The sequence below is a fragment of the Anarhichas minor genome, unplaced genomic scaffold, assembly GCF_050575085.1.
Source record: "Anarhichas minor isolate MPS153535 unplaced genomic scaffold, ASM5057508v1 ptg000024l, whole genome shotgun sequence".
Classification (NCBI taxonomy): Eukaryota; Metazoa; Chordata; class Actinopteri; order Perciformes; family Anarhichadidae; genus Anarhichas; species Anarhichas minor.
Window position 1 is genome coordinate 5,017,207 of NW_027466470.1, and position 22,118 is coordinate 5,039,324.

General features: G+C 42.2%; 1 protein-coding gene across 1 annotated transcript; it reads right to left on the reverse strand.

Moving 5' to 3' along the window:
• Positions 1-1,746: 1,746 nt before the first annotated feature.
• On the reverse strand, positions 1,747-13,536 carry klhl14 (kelch-like family member 14). Its single transcript, XM_076098253.1, has 8 exons — positions 12,644-13,536; positions 10,652-10,773; positions 6,065-6,154; positions 5,168-5,246; positions 4,545-4,735; positions 3,035-3,193; positions 2,304-2,461; positions 1,747-1,898 (listed from the first exon to the last, which is right to left on the reverse strand). Exons 1-8 carry the CDS (start codon positions 13,519-13,521, stop codon positions 1,758-1,760), a joined length of 1,818 nt encoding a protein of 605 aa, XP_075954368.1. The 5' UTR covers positions 13,522-13,536; the 3' UTR covers positions 1,747-1,757.
• Positions 13,537-22,118: the final 8,582 nt, after the last annotated feature.

Below are 22,118 nucleotides of genomic sequence, written 5' to 3' on the forward strand. Positions count from 1 at the left end.
GGAGGCAAAAAACTATTTCAAAAAAATAAAAACTGATGCCAGAAATGTGTTTTCCTCTGTCATAAGTTCATCTAAATAATATCAAGCGTTTGGAGAATTCCTGAAGTCAGTTTTTCAGAGTAGATGTACGATAAGGGAGAATTTTGTATTCAAAGATACTGAAGCATCTCAGGAAAACCTGTTTATTCTGTGACTTCCATCAGACTGCTCACATCTAGGGAAGCTCATGTTCTGTCTAAAATGTCAAAGAAGTGGAAAAAAATGTCTTTTAATCATCAAGAGTCAATTTATTTTCATATTCTAAAATGCAAAGGACATAACAGGATTTGAGAATAAATCCAAGGTTGAGTGCACAAAAATGTTTCACTGCAAGCGATTATGTACACGAATGAAATCAACAAATCTTTACAGAATGCAACAGGTACTGCATCGATATTTAGAGTCAACTTTTTGAACCTAATAACGGAGACGAGACTGGACTTAGATTCATTTGATAATTATTTTTTCAAACACAGCACATTGATTAATTTACATTTGATTGAACTTTGTATGCTGAATTAAAAGTTCACGATTAGTGCATCGAGGACCGTTGTATGCTCGTCTGGTTTTCATACATTAAAGATTAAAATCCCATCAGGGTCAATGCTATGTGGCCTCATAAACAGGCCTGTTAGCATTACCTTGTAAAGGTGAACAAGCCAATGTCCTCTCCATCGGTTTACCCAAACATGCTACCCATAAATACGTTGGCTAGCAATTACAATTTGATTGTACAGTCATCGTTTAATTAATGTGAACGTTAGTGCGTCATAAGAATACTAAGAATCAATGGTTCAACTTCCTTTGTTCTGCTTGCAGCACAAAGAATAGCTGCCACAAACATTTGGTAAGATTTTTTTCTGTCACTTTATACAGAAACACGACTTCAGTCTGGGTGTAAATTATTAAGACAATTAGTTATAAATTAGGGGTGGGTGACGTGGACACGTCCTCATTAAGATCATTGTGTCTTTTTTTTTTAATAATGTCCTCCTGCTTGCAGGTCTAGTTAAAATGTATTTTTTTCTTGTTCATACAATGTCAGTTAAATAATGACTGCAGCTAGGAAAAGTTTCTGCAAATGTCCCCATTTTAGACACGTAAATAAGTTCAACAAAACAGTTGCATAAGGATCCGACAGCAGGATAAGAGCACAATCCAGCCAGAGAGAACGCGAGTGATGCAGAATATTTGTACACTTTGATCATCACGGTTAATGTAACTCACCCGGCCCTATTTTGACTTAACCCCATAGACAATTTGGGACTGATCACCTTTTTCTGCCAGTGTCAGTCCATGAAACAACACTGCATTGTGATAGAAATATGCCTCTACTGAATACAAGATACAATGGATTTGAAAGCTATAATTCAGTTCAACACTATGCGTGCTATAGAAGAGAAGCCAAAAAACACTTACTATCAGTTTAAATCAAATCAAATATGAAACTGACCATTTCTCAGAACACAGATGACTTTAAATACATGAGTTACACAATTCTTCTTCTTTTTTTTTTTTCTTTTTTTTTTCAAACCTTCAGTAGGGAATAACGAAAGTGCTCTGGTCAAACCTGTAAAAAAATAATTTATACACACCCCCGTCGTCTGACTGGAGGGTTTGTCACAAAATTGTTGACGACTGTTTTGCTTATCGATGGTCTTCTTCCCATTCACTCTGCTGCCCCCCCCCCCCTTACCGCCCCTCCGTCGGATTAATTGTCATTTGTTGAAGGGAAGGCAGGCCGGCAGTATGACGGTGGAACAGGCTGGGCCCGCTAAGGGCTCTGCCACCTCTCCCTCCAGCTCTGTCCATGTTCCTTTCTCTGGGCTGTAGCAGATGGTAGAAGACTTATAGGCCCCCTGAGGAAAAAACAGAAAATCAAGTCATTCTCCTCATTTCTCTCAGCGCTGTTTGGATTTACAAATGTGGAATGGAAAAACTCTTTCAACTGCATGTAGTCAAAAACAGCAGGGACAACTTTAAGGATCAAGTCTGGGGGTTTCCTACAATTTTCTTTTGTCAACAGGTAGCACGAAAAGACCTGCAGTGAGCTGACCCTTCTAAGAAGCCAAATCTAGATAGAGCTCATTGGAACAGAGCCCCCCTGTTGTCCAAAGTTAAAGTCTATATTCCTGACTCATGGCACGGTCAGGGTGGGAAAGAACTGAGACAGACGCAGTGTTTCGGTCTTTTCCTGGTGATTCGATGACAACCAAAACATAAACTTTTGCCATCAATCTCCTTTAATCTAAACTAATCCATACCATGCTCCAGCTGTAGCCCCCCATGAGAAAGATGCTGTCATCCAACACAGCGCAGCCCGGGCCGCTGCGACCCTCCAGGATGGGCGTCTGCAGGATGTTCCACTGGTCAGCTTTCGGGTCGTAACACTCCACCAACATCACGTCTAGATGGGAGAAACCTGTGTGAGAGAAGAAGAAAAATACCTTAAAACGATGACAGTACCTCTGTGTCTCACATAAAGGTCATGTAGTAGGGCCAGGTTGCAGTAACAACTTGCTTGTTTGACTTTAAAGGCCCTGAAAACACATTTTTATTCTGAGCGATGGGTTCCTACATGAACTTTTCCACCAGCTGTATTCCTGTGTGAGCTGCTTCCTCTGTGCTCTTCTTACTGGCTTAAGGTTTCATGAGCTGCATATCAAACTGTGGCAGTGAAAAGCAAATTGGAGCTTATACATTCAACAGACTAATGAGTTACTTAAAAACAGTATTTCATAAGAGACACACAAGTTCCAGCTTTTCATGATTCCCATTCAAACAGCCAGCGTTCTGTTTTGCTGATCGAATACAACACATAATTGTAATTCAGTTGTTTGTTCAGTTTGCTTTCCATTTAGTACCTTGAATGCTGGAGTATAAAAGAGGTCGCACAGTGTAATAAAGCTCGTCAGCCGCTCATAATAGCAGCATCTCTTTCAGTGTAGATCTTGACCTCTTCTCTGTTAATTTCCCGAAATGCTCGAGTGCTTACCTTTCAAATGGTTTCCACCAATAGCATATAGGCGGTCGTTCATTCCAGCCAGGGCATGAATGGCACGCTTTGTGTTCATATCCTGTTTCCTTGCCCACACATCCATTACGGGGTCATAACAGTAGAGCCAGGACACATACTCTCCATTGTGAACTCCTCCTGCAACAGGTGAACATAGAACCATGCTTTTAATGCTATGTCGAAAGTTCACACCGAAGGACGACACACTGGCTGCTCGTATAATAAACGGAGGAGCGAACTGACACACGTCTCTTTTATTAGATGTTATATAAACACTGTGAAAGTATCGAAACTCTCAATCCGTGGAGAAATACACGCAAGAGACTGTGCCTTAACTAGACCACTTCACAGATGTGAACGTAAACATTCTGAACGTGTCCCGGTGTATATTTCCGGTTGCAGTGTTTGTGAATGACGGCAGCTGACAGGAAGTAAACATGGGCCCAAGCTGTTGCCTAGCAACGCAATTCTGTTGGAAGTAAAAGAGAGCGTTTCAGACAGAGAGACGGGTAAATCCAGACAGAGAGTAAAGCGTGTCAACATGTTGTCGTAGAAAACCCAAAATACAAGAATGAACCTGGAAATGAGCACGTCTCCTTGAAAGACGATTGATTCATTGCTGAACTTACATACTGTAAAACTATCTTAAACGTATACATCACAGATCAATAATTATAGATTTAATTCTTTACTTCTAATGCTGTCCAGCTACATGTGCTCATTGTATCGCTGGCTAGACATAGTTTTTGTTTGAGTAGATCTCAGTGCGTCAGAGTTAATGGCGGCTCCGACTTCTCCAACCAGCTCTATTCAGACACTCAAGGTTGGTGCCTTTGTTCCCTTTCTTTTAGTTTTATAGTGTAATAACTGCCGTGGCGCCTAATACAGCACAATAGTCATAAAATTCACTGATGATTCAGTGATAGCTTTTGGAGGAGGAGGAGGATTTTTGATGTATGACATTCTGCGTTGGTGTGATGAGTGTTTGATTGATTGAAAAGTCACCTAAACAAAGGATATCATAGATTTCAGAAGAACTGCAAGTATTGGATAGAATATGTTGAGCGGATTTTAAAACATTTGTAATTGAAAGAGCAAACCAGAATCTGCAACCAAACTGTCAGCGGTCGAGTTGCATTGTGGGTAATGTAGGCGCCAGGGTTTGACAAAGAAGAATGTGGGGAATAAAAGAGACTCTCTGCAGTCTGCTTTACTCTGTACTGTGTGTGTTTATAGTTGTTGACTGTGGTCACTGTTGTTTTAATATGATTATGAAACACATTTTCTGTGCCAAATATTTATCTTGTAATAACGTTTTAGAGGATATATCTATCTCTTTCAAATGCTAAGGAATGAACATCAAGTTTTAAAGAAAAAACATTGTGTGTATTTTATGTGGCGGAGGAATAAAAACGTTTTTACAAAGAGTTAAATGGGTTTTTCACGACAAGAGAAGACGGGTAATCCGTGTGGCAGCTTCTCTCCTGACCTGATATGTAGATCTTGCCGTTGTGCACTGCTCCTGCATGGGCGGCCAGAGGCTGCGGCAGAGACGACAAGTAGTTCCACTCGTTAGTCTCCAGGTTGTAGGACTCCACGCTGGAGAGGTAGCCGCTCTCGTTTCTACCACCAATCACGTACAGGTGCTTATCCAGGCGGCAGGCAAAGAAACTGGCTCTCCTGAGGAAGGAAGTGTCAGACAACAGACAACATCATTAAACCAGCGATGACTAGATGTATCGTAGGATTCCCCACTGTTTGTGTGCAAGGTGATTGACTGTGCTCGTCACATGCTTACCAGCTGTGAGCATTTCTCTTTATGCATAGTGGGTGGACTTACTTTTGCATAAGACATTAATTGAATGTTATAAAATCGTAAATTCTAAAGACAATACGTGCATAGTTATAGAGATGCAAAGCACAATGGTTGTATGCAAACTGATAAAACATCTAATAATACAAATACGAATAAGATATTGTTTGTTTTCTTTATATGTAAAGTCAATGATGTTCATGAAGGTCTTCCAAGACCCGTGAAAATCCATCAGTCTCCTGGTGCATCATCACATGTACCATCCTATGTTGTCTTTGGGCAACCACAAACAGACTCACCTCTCCTGCATAGGAGGCAACTGTATCCAACTGTTGAATCTGGGATCGTAGCGGCTGACAAAATGAGTGCTGTGCTTTCCTGCAAAAACCGACAGAAATCAGGATCAATGACGACGACTTAGTCTTTATGGTACGATGCAGCTGAGGCAGACTATGGCAGCGCTCTGTTCTAATCGGTTAACTCTTTGCCAGATTCTTTGTTTTACACGGCACCAATGAAATGCACAACTGTGACTCTGTGGGTTTAATATAAACATATTATCTGAAAATCACCACCCACACATAATGATTTTCAATGTGAGGAGGTGCTGCTTTTCACCGCCATTAGAGTTAATAAGCGCTGACTGAGGTCTTGTTTTTTTTTTTCAATCATAGATCTGGTGTTGGAGGATAATCTGTTGAAAACATCTTAAATTATCTCTAATGATGTGTTATGGTATTGTGTTGATTTTCCACTCACGGAGCTAAATAAACACGACTGAGTTCACCGCGTGCAGAGCGGCATTGTTATGCTACTCGGTGGAGAAAGAACAAAAGGACAGTATCAGATTTTTTGATCATTTACAGCCTTTGTTTCTTACTATGGCGGCGTGTTACCGCCATTTCACAGCAAGCACTTTTAACACTTCTACAACTAAAATATTTCAATGTTAATAACAGTTATTTTTCTATGCCAGTTATTGACAAGTGTTGAGTGGAGTGTTGCTTGTCCACCCAGAGATGAACTGGCTCTAGGATGAGTGTTTGAAACTCTCTGAAAGTGTGACATTAACACTGATGGGTTTGACCGAGCATGAACTCCAGCTTAGTGCGCTCTCTAAACTAAGCAAACACTCACAACATGTGCTGAGTGGAATCACTGGGAAGCGAAAGGCTCAGTCGGCGGTGTTACTGTACCGTTTGGGTTCCACTGATCCTCTCCGCCCAGCAGCAGCAGGAAGTTCTCCACCTGCACCACGCAGTGATGGGCGCTGTTGTAAGGCATTACTAGACGAGACACAGAAACCAAAGGCGTCAATCACTGAAACATGTCAATGATGGGCAGTTTAAATCAAAACTTTTACATTATTGTACTCATAAATGTACTGTAAACTACATTATAAATACAAGGCTAATGTAGACATGGCACTGTGTCATCAAACGTAATCAATGAAGAGCAGCATGTAAACCCGGCTATTTAGGCCACAATATGGACAATATGGACCCCAATCCTAACACCGCTGCTGAAGCAAAGTCTAAAAAAACCTACCAAACAAATAATACTTGATTTAAATGAAACAGATACCATGAACCCCATGAACACAGTTTTCATTCCACAGCTTTAGACTTTTTGAGAATTACAGATTTATACACAGAAACACAATACGTGGTGGTTTCAAAGAACGGTTCATCGTGAGTGGGTAACCGATTACATCTCCAGCCTCATAGTGCATCATTGTGGAATTGAGGTTTTCATTTTAACGGATGACTGTTAACATCAGCTGGTATAACTCTGCTCAGCTCCTCGGCGGAAGAGGAGATGCCGCTGGTCAAAGGCGGCAGCAAAGCCAGATCTGGATCTGTCCGCGGTGGGCTTGTCGCTGCCAGAACCCGACTCGAAAGGCACCGATAACAAGCTACTATATAAATCGTCTCACTAATGGTCTCGTTAACTTATGGAGGTCATATTGAGTCATTAGTATCACAGTTAGACTGTTTCATGAACCGTTAAATGTTCCTCACAGTAACTTTAAAACATCAGCCACCAAATAATCAATAAAATAGTTTTATAGATCAATTATAGTCTTAAATTAATTATAATAATACTGAAAAAAACTAAACGTATCAGAAATGTGTCTCAACTGCACCTGAAACACTACAAGGACCCATCACTGAACAAAGCTTAAAAGGCTCTGGTTGAACCTGACATAATGTAGGTCTGATGGGCTGGACAACAAATGAAATGAAGTTCTTATTAACAGAGCATCCATCTTTACGCTTTAATACTTGTACTGGCGGTCTTCCTCGTTCAGTGACTATTTGTATTTCGTCACGCTGAGCGTTCTATTGTTTGAGAGGGAGCGCTCATTCTACACGCTGAGGTCAAGATTGATTAAATCTGCAACGTACTCATCACAACAGCACAACGTGTTTGTTACAGTGACGCAGGCGGACGTCTGTTTCTCCATCCTCAGTGTGAGTCAATGCTACAGGATTGGTTTCCCCTCCTCACTGCTTTTTGTTTTGTAACCTTCCATTCATCCATCTACAGGAAGTCATTTCTTGTGGGAAATCAAGCCTGTTGACTCCTAAACCGGAACAAATGAAAATATGAAGCAGAGCAAACAGTCTACTGTTTTTTTTTTTTTTTTTTACAATATCTATCTATCTATCTAATCTGATCAGGCCAATAAGTTATTTAATTATATTTAGGAGACATAACTCACCTGCCAGTGATACTTAAAGGACTGAATCTCAGTGCAATCGTTTTCGTTTTCTCTTTATCTCGCATTAAAAATATCCCACAGCAGCTTTCCATCTCGTAACACACCGAGTATGTCCAGTAAATACGATATTTAGTCGGCACAAACAGCTAGAAGCCCACCGCTGCAGCAGGACCCCTTGTGAAGGATTTCCCCTTGTGTATGTTTTTTATGCTCCCCCTCCTCTCCTCCATCTTCTTTTGCTGAAGTGACCCCATTGAGATGTAGAGAAATGGTCTTAGGTGACAGTCATAATGAACATGATCGTGTTCACTCAATAAATCTCAGGCCCGGTGCTTTTTGAGCACAAATCAGTGAAATGTTAAAGCCCACCTGTCTGTCTCCATCAGTCATTTCCACTGTCACCTCCCCACCGCCTGATGGATCACAGTTGCTGCAAAATTAGACAGCCTTGAATCTCATTCCTTTCCAATTGGCCTCTCCCTGCAATCTCACTCTGGCTGGCTGACATGTGCGGGTCCTCTATGGGATGGAAGTCTCAGATAGGAACTAATACTACATACACTGAACACAGCTTTATCTCGCGACGAGGGGATTAGGTTGCCTGCCTCCAGTGCACCTCAAAGACGAGTGCCATATGACTGCCAAATTCCCTTACATGCTATTTACATTATCATTCAGTCAGCAGTATATAGGACACGGATGGGCGGCTCTTTATTTGATGTCTGGCGACTTGTACTCGTACTAAAAATCATCTTGTACCCATGTGAAAAGAAGATTATTGCTTTACAGTATGTCACAGGCTGCAGTGTGAGGAGTGCTGTGGGAGGATTTGGGACATTTGCCTGCCTCTACAGGTGCCTCGGATACAGGTGAACAGTGTGATAAGTGCTGCAATAATTGAGACCACTGTAATAGCCTAGTGCGGTGAAAACGATGAAACATATCAATTATGTTTCTATCTGCAATGTGTCAGAATTACGCCCTGAGAAAGAAATGAATCTACCTATCTGTCCCCCTCTCCTCTAAATCTAAATCTTCTACTAACCCCAGGGGTGAACAGCCGTAGGAGGGCAGGATGAGCACGTCCTCTATGAGATGGACGCCATCACTCCAGTCTACAGTGAGCTCTGGGGCTCACTAGAGGGAGTCAGAAACCTCCGCATAGACAGAGGCACAGTCTGGGCTGGTTGAATGAGTCCACAGCTAATGCACCACTGCTGCTCCAGCTCTGACGTGCCTTCTACGCCATTACAAACGCATCCCACTGAGCTGAATTCCTTTGTTCTAGGCCACGCTGTGTAGACGAGGTCCACATCCAACGGGGAGATTTAATTATCAGGTTGGATTTAAACGAAGAAGAGGAAGAGAATAGTCCAGCATTGTGGCTGAGCCTGCGCCTGCCTTTGTCTCGTGTTTGTCCACGCTGCTGTGGGTACACTAGATGGCAAACTTTGCACTGGAATCACCGAGCAGTAGATTTATCTGACACCAACTGAGAGGGATCAGATTCTCCCCCAAATTGTGTTGATGAATGTCTTAATCAAAGGCTGTCCCTCTCAGGTTTCGCCTCATTGAAAAGTTATGATTGAATGTTAATAATCTTCTATTCCACATCCATTGTGTGGAGGCTACATCAGATGGCCACTGATGTGTTAAGGGGATGATTTTGCAGTTTTGTCCTTCCACTTGGCCACGGACCATTTGAGTGTTAACTTTTTAGTTTTGAGTGATGGAAATCCCCACTGACCTTTTGGTTGTTGCAGTCTATACCCAGGAGTATGAGTTAAATGAGAAAATGACGATACAGACACCAGCGCGCTGCAGGCTGTTGTGTATGCATGGCTCCTTTAGTAAAATGCACCCTGACAGATTTGGCCAAACATGAGCTCAAATAACAAATTACTGCGAAGTAATGTTAGAGTAGCTCGAATATTCTAGCGGAGGAAGAAGCAACGTCCACAACTTTCTCTGAATTTAAGACACAGCGAGAGAAACAAACCGGGCACAGTACCGAGCTGACAGAGAACAGAGCCATGGCTAATATGTACGAATGAAGAGACGCTGCTGAGGTACGGCTCCGACCAAAACAAAAGGACAAAAACTCAATATCTCTGGCAATGATGATGCAAAGGACAAATATGGTTTACCATTAGCTCTTGTTTGACCTTTGCAATATGACAACAATATAGTGGTGCGCCTTGAAAGGTCAGGGAAGACGAAGAGACAGAAAAAGAGCATGGTCCACTTTACAGAGGCGAGCGCTGCAGGAACTCTTCAAATAGGTTCTCTATTGATTCACTGTTTTTTTTCAATAGAATGGATTCTTTGGGGGAAATTATGACAACTTGCTTTCAATATGATATCATAAAATCAATAAACTGTACCCTACTATGAATTCCTACAGGTTAAAGGATATGTCTATCTTTTATTTCTGCTATTAAGTCAATGGAAATGATATTTGCTTCTGAATGTTTGTATCGACATTACAGCTGCTGTGTTCCACTAACTCCATCCATCTCGTTGGTGTCTAACTCACCTCATGCAAACCTAATATCAACAGTGAGACCAGGTACACAGGCTGTGTTTAAGTAAGTATCGGCTGATTCAATCTCATGAATTGATCAATGGGAGTGAATAATCAAGCTAAGCCTTAAGAAGGTATTGAGGAAAGATGTCACTCATTATTGTTCTCTCTCTCTCTCTCTCTCTCTCTCTCTCTCTCTCTCTCTCTCTGCCACAATAGATCATTAGATTCAAGTAAATCTCATCATGCATCCTGCCAGCATATTTCAGCAAAAACAAGGGAGACCGGGCATGAAGCTCCACAGTGCCGTGAAGTCACGCTCTGATTAAAAACTTATATTAAAAGTGATAGTGATACATTATCACCTAAAGGATTTAGGGAACTCCTTCCCCTCATTTTCAATGGAAATTAACCTGTGTAAAAGTCATCCATAGGAACAACTTTTTCTCATCATAAAAGCCACTAACACAAGATGCCTCAGGTATAAAAAAAGAGAAAGAAAGAAAGAAAGCAGCAGAGCCTTCTGCTACTCACTTGTGAGGATCTTCCATGTCTTTTTCTCGTCGTCATAGTACTGGACCAAATTGCTGGGGAGACGATCAGGTCCAGGAGGCAAACCACCCACCAGTAACAGCATTCTCTTATTGGAACGGATTCTGTAATGTCAAAAGTGTGTGTGTGTTAGGAAACAGGGAACAAAACAGGTATTAAGCCTTGAAAAAAAAAAGACCAAATATAGGCTCAACCTGAAGCTGGACACCTTTAATTTCTTAATTAACATAATTACTTTGATAGTATTAGCTGCAGTTGCTCGGCGTATTTTTATTTTTCCCTCTGAAAATGCTCAAGTATGAATTATATCATCAACGAATAAATAAAACCAGATGCATGCATTCAATTAAAAACTGCTTCTTGTCTGGGTACAACCACTGAACATGAAGCGACGTGTCAGGCAATGTGTGGCCGCGTTTATTAAAATGTACAAAAAAAAATTGCGGAACAGCGTACTCATCCTTTTGATGCGTTATTGAATGGTTATTGTACTCTAAAGATATCTTTTCAATTAGCTGTGAAGTGAAGACGATCCTGCAGGGTGCCATGCTGGAGGCTAAAAGCGCAATTGAGTGCATAAACCTGCCCATACGATGTCTCCATTTCATTGGCTGCAATGATTCATGTGACATCTCTGAGCCAGTTGAGATATTTCCTGCTGTTTGTATATGATATACAACCAAAAAAAGCCAATCACTTTACTGTACATGAATGGCCGTTATCTGGCTCCTAATGGATTTGAACACAAATCCACCAATTAATCACAATAAGCAGTAAAAAGATGAAGAGCAGCTGGCCTTTATATCCAGTCATGTTCACCTTTTTCATATTTTACTTTTTTATGCTTGGGAAATTCACCGTCGTCTCGGTACATTCTCTCTGCTACTGGCCCACTCGGAAGTGTTTTGGGGTTATTCATATGCAAATGAGCCCCTGGACATAGATAATGGTGATTAATTGAGAGGAGAGAAACAGTGGCATGTGAAACTAATTATGAGGTTTCTTGATTCTTTGCTCATTCAAGCCCATATGTGGGAATAGATATGTTATTGGGATCATGCAGAAACAGACAAATTATTTCATTTTGAGGTTGTTTTCCGCAAAAATTTGATTTTAAAATTTGGGAGATTCTCAATGCCACAGCTCTAATTTCCTGCTCTTTAGAGGTATATGCAGTGAATTCATAATTGCAGTACTCATTACTACTCAAAACAGAACCATCAATCAACACACTTACTGACAACTCCTGCTTATTTAAGTGCTGATCAGGGCAAACATGGAAGTAAGACATGGAGCTAGGCCTATTTTTGTGAGTGAGACATGTTTATCGAAGCTGAATTTAGGGAACATTGTCAAAGTGTCCCTTCTTTGATGAATCCTCAAATATATTCCCTACGACTGTATTTCATTTTAGCGTGCTGTATCCTCGATAGCTGTGATATTCTTGTGCTCACACCAGAATTGTTTCATAATTACCACGTAATCCTGGTAACAATTAAATTACAGCATTTCATATTGTATTCATGAGAGTTGCTACACATCAAATGCATAACCTTTATCTAGTTTGCTGCATCTTGTCTACACTGATTAGAGAGCAATTACACAGATGTGTGAGGAAATAACGAGTTGTTTTTTTTCTTCACTGAAACATGAGGTAACCTTGTAATTATGGATACAAGTGAAGCACCGAGTAGAGCAAGACCCTTGACAGCTGAAAGTCTTTTACAGGACGAGCCCCACAATCCTCATTAACCGGGCCCCAGACCTCAACTCTCTGACTGACCACCCACATGGTCTAGACTACACAGGCGGTGCGACCGGTGCTTGTGCAAGTGGGCAATACTTGAGTCGGCAATTTGTTCAAATTGAACAAGTGGGAGTCATTTAATCACCTTACGTCCACTCTCAGGAAGCTCACTGCTGTGTGTGTTTGTGTGCGTTTCTCTTTTTGTATTATGTTTGTCTCTTCCTCACCTGCTGGCCGTGGACTGCCTGCAGTGCTGCCTGAAGGGCATCAGGTGGTAGTTCATGGCATCCATGAGTAGTTTCTGGCACACGGGGTCAGTCCTCATGAAGTCAACAGACTGCACCCTCTCCACCAGCTCTGGAGCAGGTATGAGGGCGAAGCGCAGCCTCTTCATAAGGTCCGGCGCATAGTGCATGCGAGTCTCCCGGTCATGCTCCAGCCAGAGGACTGACATCTGGAAGAGCGCCAGCTCCGACTCCACCGGGGGTGGCAGAGCATCCAGCATGGCGCACATCTCCTCAAAGTTCAGCAGCAGCACATCCTCCACCAGGTACTTGTTGGCCAGCTTCTTGGTCTCATCCAGCCCGTGGAGTGCGGCGATCTTGCAGATCTGCTTGTAGTTCTGCACCGAGATCTGGTCGTTGAGGAACTGCACACTGAGCTTGGTGATCTGGGGGATGTTGAGGATCTTGCTGACTGACAGCACCTCTTCCACCGTGTCCAGGGAAAGAGTCACGTTGGCAGTGTACAGGTACTCCAGCACTAATCGTAGTCCAATGGAGGAGCAGCCCTGGAGGACCAGGTTATTGATGGGCCTGGCGCTGGGGGTCACCAGCTTGTCGTCAGGAGAGGAGGAGGGGGTCCCGCTGCTGCCCTGGTCCCCTTTGCTGCCCTCATTGTTGATCATGTTGTGGGAAGAGAAGAGGGCTCGGAAGTACTGTGAGCAGGACGCCAGCACTGCTTTGTGGCAGTGGAACTGCTGTCCCTGGGCAGTGAGAGTCACATCGCAGAACAGCTGTTTCCTCCATAAGAGATTGAGCCCGTGCAGCAGGGTGTCACTGTGTGTCGGGTCAAAGGTGGATGTTCTATCACCCGATCTGGACATGACTTCCTGACTGTGAACGCCACCTAGGCAACAAATAAACCATGCAAGCCATTTACCTCAGGTCACGTATTTGCACAACACACGCAGCCTACGGATGCAATCGGTCAGCTATTAGAATAGAAAACGATTTAGTCGAGTTAAGTTATTGAACGGATCTCCTGTCCGGAGGGGGTGGGGGCACACCATTACGCCAACCGGGGAGAACCGACATCCAACGCGGGCTTTGGTCGTTTTCAACTTTGAGCTCACGGTCGTAAAGCAACAAACAAAACCGCAGTAGTTCCCACAGCGTGCCTCTCTTATTCATTCTCACCTCGAGGTGATTTATTTAAATGGAGGCTGAGGTGGTTTTTTTTTTAAGGGCGCTGTCAAAACAACACAAAAAACCGAAGACACGGAGGTGCTGCGGAGCTTTTCCTCCCGGTAAACGCGGTTTGAAGTTGTCGGATCAGGGAAAACAGAGACACGGCGGACGGATAACATGCAGCATTCAGCACAACACTTATCCCTTCTCCTATCTTTTGCTGCACACCCCCACACACACACACACACACACACACGCACAATGAGGACATTACACAGCGCACAGATTTACGGAGTCATACAAAAGCAATTAGTTTGTCTCCGAGCCGTCAGCCAGCTGCACGGATGCGTTTTCGCCTTTAGCCTACCTGAGTTGAGCGGGACGTGAGTATCGGCAAAAATATTCACCGAAAACGCAGCTTTCGGTAAAGTTAAACGCGATATGCATGCCTGTTGTTTCGTTAAAAAGCTATTTTCTATATGCGTAACGCGTGTACAACTTAAAAGACACGAGCGTGCTGCAAACGTTGTCGCCGGATTCACTTAAAAGCGCCTGTCACAACTAAATGATGTGAGCAGCTCGCCTGAGAAGGAGCCAAACTTACCTGACTTCAGCTCTTGGCACAAAAAAAAAGAGAAGAAAGTAAGCTTCAGGATCCCAATATTCTCACGTGAATTTGTTCCTTTGTTCTCCTTTTTTAAGAAATGTCCTTTCCTTTAAAGTCTATGGTCGCTGGTGTCTCCAAATAACCATTGATTCCAACTCATAAAGTCACTATTTTCACGTTGATCATTTGTTCTTCTGAATTAACAAGAAGTGTGTGAGTGTGTGAGAGGGAGCTGTGCTTTCTGCAAGAGAAGAAGAAGAAGAAATATACGTGTGACAAATTATGCTACCAAGAAACAACACATCATTATCCTTGGGCCTGGGGCTCAGTGAGTCGTAACGAGAGTAATAGGAAATCCACGGTTGGGGAGAGAAACGGTCGTGCATGGCCGGTGGAGAGAGACCATGCAGGGGTATGGATGCTGGAGAGACTCGCAAAATTATGGCTCAAGGCTATTGTAAAAACTGTCGAGCGTAAATGACTGCGATTTCAAACATCTATGGAAGAAAGAAAAGAGAAAGGGGGAGAAAAACCGAGTCTTTCCCTCGCTGTTATAGAGAGAACCGTCAAGTTTTAGTGCGCATTGCTAATTAGTCAATTTCTCTCTGCCTTCACAGCCCGACGACTTTGCTGCTGAGCTGAAACTGCTAATTTCTGGGACCAGCCTTTTTTTGGCTGTGAACTGGATGGATGAATGGCTTGTCTCGCACAAATGACAAAAAGCCCCTGCCTTAATCTCCATCGCCAAAATAACCCCTCATCTCATTCTGCTCCTGCTAGTCCTTCAAAAAAAAAGAAGGTGCTTCGACACAAACTCAAGTTTTGCATCTGCATCATAAATACCACATGCACCACAATGTCCACACTATTGTTTAGAATGTTGAATCATTAAAATCCCCTTTTACATTTCTATGTGACACAAGCATCACCCCCCCTACGCACACCATGCCCAAAGTGATGTAAAGTTATAAAACAACAAGTCTAACGTAACACACAGTGTTTCCATGATCTGTTATCTTGTCTGATTAGTTCAGATTCACAGCCTGAGGTTTAGCTGCAGGCCTGCAAACACAGGGTTGAAACCTAATCCAGCATCAGCACCAGTGCACAGTAGTGTGTTTGTATGTGGAGGTCCTGGTTGGATATTTAGAGTCCATACGGCGACACACTTCCACCAACAAGACTGACCTTTATCTGTCAAAGCACGCTGATTGAAGAATCACAGCAATGGAAATAAGACTTGTTCTTATGCGAACGTCCACTTGACCTGATGGTGTAATTCATAGCGCTAAAACAACAACAACAACAAGCTAAAGGCCCCAGGTGCCTCCAGTCTGGTCTGGATGTCTTGCTCTGACATTTAAAACTTCAGGGGGGGAGATTACAGTAATGACATAATCTAAATTAAGACTGTATCCTTCCTACGACTCATCAGGTAATTCTAACCATCAACGGGTTGACACGGGGTGGTTGCGGGTTTCAAATAAGCAAAATAACATTCTTGCTAATCCAATCAAAAACTGTTAGAAATGACTTATAATTATAATCTGTCAATTAAATAAAGAGCTCAATTAGAGTAAAGAAACCTACATACAGGACTCCCGTGGGACCAGAAGTGACAGATACCTCACACGTTATGAAATGACAGATAGGGATAAATGGGTTTGTTCATGTACTATGAAATAGAGCAACACCATGCTACCGTCAAGCAATAACAGGCCACATATAGGTAGCATTCGTAATAGATGGAACCAGAATATTGTTTGATTATTTGACTATTTGACAAGCACGCATATCTGCATATCCCCCACTTGTAGTTGTACCGAGCACATTCATGCTACATGAACGCTGTGAAATGACTGATGTGCACTGCATCTCACATAATAGTCCCCACTGAAGTATAAATATAATACTGTTGTATTAATTAGCGGTTTGTCACCACCGAGAAAGCCGTTTGTATTTTTTTGTTTACGACTATGGCTGTGCTGCCTCATTTCCAAAGTCACTGCAGAGCGTTACACTAGTTCACTGTATTTCACTTCAGAGTCCGCATACTGTTATCGTTACCAGCGCTCGGTTGGCACTACATTACCCAAGTCTCGAGCGAGCTATTCTAACGCAATAAAATGACCATTTTCAACTCTTTCAGCTCTTTGTAGCAACTCAGTCTCCTGAGGCCACTGGTCTTCAGATTGCAGGGCGTTTATGGTTGTAAGTTGTTGCAGTGTGCAGAGGGAGGGGGGGGAGGGAGGGAGGGAGGGAGGGAGGGGGGTCATCAGATAAGAGAAGAATTTCTAGACTAATTAAACCCTTTGAGACAAAGAATCACACCACAGTGATTTACAACTCTCTGTACCAGTTAACCCGACTCATATTTATCTGTCATATTACTCCGATACCTCTATGGGTAAGAAGTCTTCTTTTTGTCCTCAGCATTATGGATACAAGAGGGGAAGACAAAAGAGTAAATAACAACAGTTACATGAGATTTTCCAATACTGTTCACTGCCGACATTTAAACATTTAATCGAATCAGTGCAATGAAACAAAACAAAAGGAGAAGCTCCAAAGTTGTGAATAGCAAAGTCTACCAGGCATAATTCCTTTTGCTGGCTGCTGCAGAGGGGGTATGCTAAGATAGAAAGTATTATTTTCCTAAATGGAAGGTGTCAGATGGTCACGGAAATGTGATCGGCTGTTCAAGATCACTGCTTCCCATCTGCAATTTGTGACGTGTGAAAGATTCAGCCCAAATGTGCTCACCAAGCGTAAATCCTCAGCACTTTCTCTTATCGTGGAAAAGCAAGATAACCAGCTGTTTACAGATCAGAGAACATATCATATTAATATCATGGAGAGGGTGATATCATCTTGTTTGTAAAATATTTTGTTAACTAAGTGTGGTGTGGTATGGCAACCTATAAAGTGAGAGCTGTAATTCATGTGTTAGTGAAAAGGTTGTTTTCTGATAAAAAATAAATAAAAAAATGAAACACTGGAAAGCAGAAAATGCAGCAGGCAGCCTCTCTAGAAAGACTGTAGTGAGACAAAATTAATGCAAACTGCAGGTTACAGTAAATACTGAATTATAAAGCCTTCAGCAGTAACATTTGAATTAAAGACTCTGCTTCAAGTCCAGTTAACTAAACACAAATAGGCTTCTTTTGATTCCACATCCGTCTTATTGTATTATTATATTATTGTATATTCGTATATGATCTTTCGCAGTTCACAGTTATGTGTTTAATGCTATTATAACGTGATATGGAAACATCTACTATACAGTATTTTCAGGGATTTTGATTGTGAGTCCCAGTAAACTGTAACTTAAACTGTCTGTGTGGCAGAGGTTGTACCAATTTGTCCTCTCCCGAGAGTAGCCTTCACACAAAAGGAACAAATGAGTTCACTGGCAGCATTAGTTTAATCTACAGAGGTGAGGAGAAAGTGAAAGGGTCAGCTAAAGTGCAACATTTCCTCTCAGCAGCTTCACTTCATCGTGATGAATTTGGAAATTTCAACAGATGCAGACACGTATTTACTTGATTATATGACTTTTTCTTCATACATTGTGATACTGGGACTGATTAGCACGTGCCTGTCATCTCAGATCAAAGTTAGTCAGAGATGATTCATAAAACGTCCACGGTGTAATAAATTGGAAGCACTTATATTTGCCATTCAGGGAGAATGGGAGGCCTGCTGTTTTAAACCCCCAGATCCCCACACATGGCGTAGCCACCACAGACACGGCTCAGAGAGTCAGCCGGCAGCCGGGAGGTGAGCAGAAAGGAACAGGCGGTGTCCTCTTCAGAGTGAGCACAGGATCGTGTGTGTGTGTGTGTGTCTGTACAGTTTGTGTGTGTGTGTGGCATTTCTCAAATGACAAAAGGATACCAGTTGTGCAGTTCAGGTGGGAGGAGACATGGAGGTGGTGTGGAGACTCACCTGAGGGAGAGTCCGGGCTGTCGGGACCGGGGCTGCAGTGGCGACCCGGACATGTGTGAGGCCCCGCAAGTGGCCACCGTGCTGTGGAGGAGGTTTTTTTATGGGGGCTGGTGAGGGAGAGGGGGCTGCTGTTGCGCAGTTTCCCCAGCGTGATGCATCTACCTTCAGGGTGGCAGCAGGCGTGGAGTGGGGTGCGATGGAGCGAGCACGGGCTCAGTGGCGCGGTCACCTGGGGACGCTGAAGCCGCTGTAGCAGGACTGATAGTTATTCCTTGGGAGAATTGCAAGATGAGCCCCATTGTATTAGCAGCCCCCTTCTACTGAAACTGTATCAATGTTCTCAAGCCTTTAAAGAAACAAGTTGGGGTGCAAAATATCTGACACTCACCTGGAAAGCACATGCAGCATGCTTTACAGTTTTGTTTAAGAGAATAAATATAACGTTGAAGGACCAGGTATAATCTCTAAATGAAATGTAAAATGCAATAATAAACAAGGGTTCTCTAATTCAGCACAATACTCACAGCTGTATGTTTCCCTGTGAATCTGAATTACTGTTGTCTGAGTTAAACTTCAGTAAATTCCTTTGGCAACGGGAAGCCAGCAAATTATTCCATACTGATTTGAAAATTCTCAGACATTAAGCTTTCTCATTTCCAAGCCATACTTTTGTGTTGCAACCGTTTGAGTCGTATGTTTAGAAATTCTCTGTGTCTAATATGGTCAGCACTCCCAATTATTCACTCCACTGACAAGTGAAACAAATGGGACCAACCAGTGCATTCTGTATTATCTACACCCCTTGGATTCCCTGACAATAATTAATACAATGGCAAGCTGCTGTTAGCGGCCCCGACGACATGAGCTCGACAACATAAGCTCTCCTTTTCCAACAGCTTTTTGAGAGGAAATTACATCCAGCGCTGAGGTCACATACATCGTGGCCACTAGCAGCCGGGTCATATCACACTGCTGTCTGACAGCCGAGATCAGATAAAGGTCCTATTGTAGGGCGCCGTTAACATCAGCAGGCTATTACTCACATCATTACACCATGAATGTAAGGTGCATGGAATATGTCCGGAATAATATGAATGTAGGACTGTGACTATAAAGATATACACCACCTTTAACAGCAATACTCTATGTATCAGGGGAGTTCATTAATATGCCACATGATCGTACCCAAGCAGCAGTGCTGACCGCTGCTACAGTACGGTCACACTCCGTTATGTAGTTACTTCATTGGCTCATAATACATATTAACAGAATCAAAACATTGCTAATACATCACATAAAGAGCATGTACTGCATGTAAGCAGTATTGGTAAATGTAGGTGTATGTTTTTGCAATTGAAAAAAAACAGTCTCATAATAAAACAAAATGAAATAAATTAACTTTTTTTTTTTTATCTGTCCTTTTTAAAGAGTTGTCATGTAATCATAAGAACTCCTCTTATTTTAGCCTACGAGGATATTAAAAGGTTTTTTTTAATTATAGAGGAGCACATTCTCCTAACATCCATTAAAGGAATGCCATGCTAATTTTAAATCCTCGCAGCAGGCATTGGCATCAACAGAAGAAAAGTGGATGAGTTTCTCTTTAACAGCTGTAATTTGTGTTTTCCAATCACCATGCTGATTCCTGCTCATTATACTCCGGTTTCACACCGGTAAGTGAGCAAAGTTTGGATTGATTGACTCTAATTAACTAAAAAATGTTCCAAGCCACGGATTTATTATCATGCTAGCTAGCCACAAATGTCAGAGACTTTCACAAATTATTATCCTGTTAAGATAAATATCTTTGAAATCAAATGAGTGTGGCAACACAAGGAACATGTATTGTTATACTGATGAATTTGTTTGGCATGTTTTCGGCAGAGTTCCACATTAAAGACTCACCTGGGCAAACACACTGTTCCAGTGTATTGTTCAGCTGCACAGTATGACTGAATGACAGATGCTGTAGTTACCTAAACTTTAAAGGAACACACTCCCTAATAACCCAGTGTACTGTATAAACACTGAAGGGAATGAACAGCAGACATGGTTTAAAAGTAGTTAGTCGAAATAAAACATTCTCCGTAAGATATTAAGATATGAAGTAGTGCAGATCTGCCTGGTCTACTCTACGTTGACAGAAGACCTATTCCCCCTTGTGTGCTCCAGAACTTGGCAGCATCTCCCTCATTGATATTTTAGACACAGTAGCACCTCTCAACACTCACATTCTTTCCTTGACTCCATCAGCTCCATGGCTCAACTCTCCACTTGCTGACGAACAGGAAGGTTTTGAGTGGACACCTCAGGTTTTTTTTTCCTGATTTTGAAAAGATCTCAAAACACAACTTTGGTTAGCTTGAGAAGACAGAACGTTGCTCTGATTCACTCGGCTTCACGTCAACGATCAGAAGCGATCGCTGGAGTGAATCCAGGCGAAACGGGCCCCTCGTCTGCATGGTGGCGCCTGGGCTGAAATTGAGAATCATGCTGCCTGTAAATCAGATTTTGCCAACATGTCTCTTGCAAAATCTGCATTTATACAAAACCGCCAAAAAAAAAAAAAAAAAATCCTCTAAAACCAGCTTTGATGTATCGCAGAATACAACAACACTGTGAGGCTTGTGCTGTATAGTCCGTCCTCATCATACTGAAAAAGGCATCGAACATAGAAGAAAATACATCTCAGCTGTCAAGTATCAGTATTTCCACAGTCCACCCTCCTTAGAGTAGCAGCATTTAGGTGTGTGCACTTTGAGGCACGGCGGCAGATAAATGTGATGACATCTAGTTGTGGCTCACTTTCATTTATTTGGGGGATTGATTAGATGCAAAGAGAGTAGATAAATGTGTTGGGGCGGCACTTTAATTTAAGATATTGCCATATCGTCAGTAAGGATTATGAGACGAACTGAACATTTCTCTCCTCAAGGTGCTTTTGGAGATCTAGTGGCACCGAGCGAGTCGTCTATATGAGATTCCACATCAATGTCACTGAGCAGGCTGTTATATATGTTTAAAATGATATAGTATATTTAAGTTAAAAGCTACAGAAGAAAACTTTATTAAAAATCTGAATTCAATTTTTGCAGGTAAAAGAGACGACATGTATGAACGTGTGAATACTTTTGTTTTCAGCCAAAAGTATTTCAAAATGTTCCAGTTTGACTTAATAATAACAATAATCATTGATTTGAGGTGAAACACTACGGCCATGTTAAGACACTAGACCGGTCTGCGTTGCAGTCAACTATGTCTCTCTAAGGTTGTTGTGTTCACACTGCCCCCTTCTGTCCCCACGAGTGAGAGAGGCATCCAGCGTATCAACAAAACAACAGCATCTCTATCAACCAGACACAGACAGAAGGAGAGGGCAACACTATTTCTAAAGGAGCCGTCTAAGAGCATCGACCTTGAGAAAATCCACAGCATGTGTGCTCTTTCAGGAAAGATATGACCATTGTTATTTACTTATTTCTATTTTTTATGTAAATTAACAATATGTAATAAGTCAGATGAGACTATTCTTTATGCAGAAACATTCATATGTAACTTTTAAAGTCTGCTGTATATGGAGCAGGCGGTAGTGTTGTGTACCATTAGTATGTCATTGTTGAAACTATTTTCTATAAGCACTAAATGTGATTGGGTTAAGATTCCAAATTGAAAACAGCGTTTCCCCAGGGTTCTTTAGAACGCCAGTGCATCGTGCGCACACAACATCCTTTCGTGCAC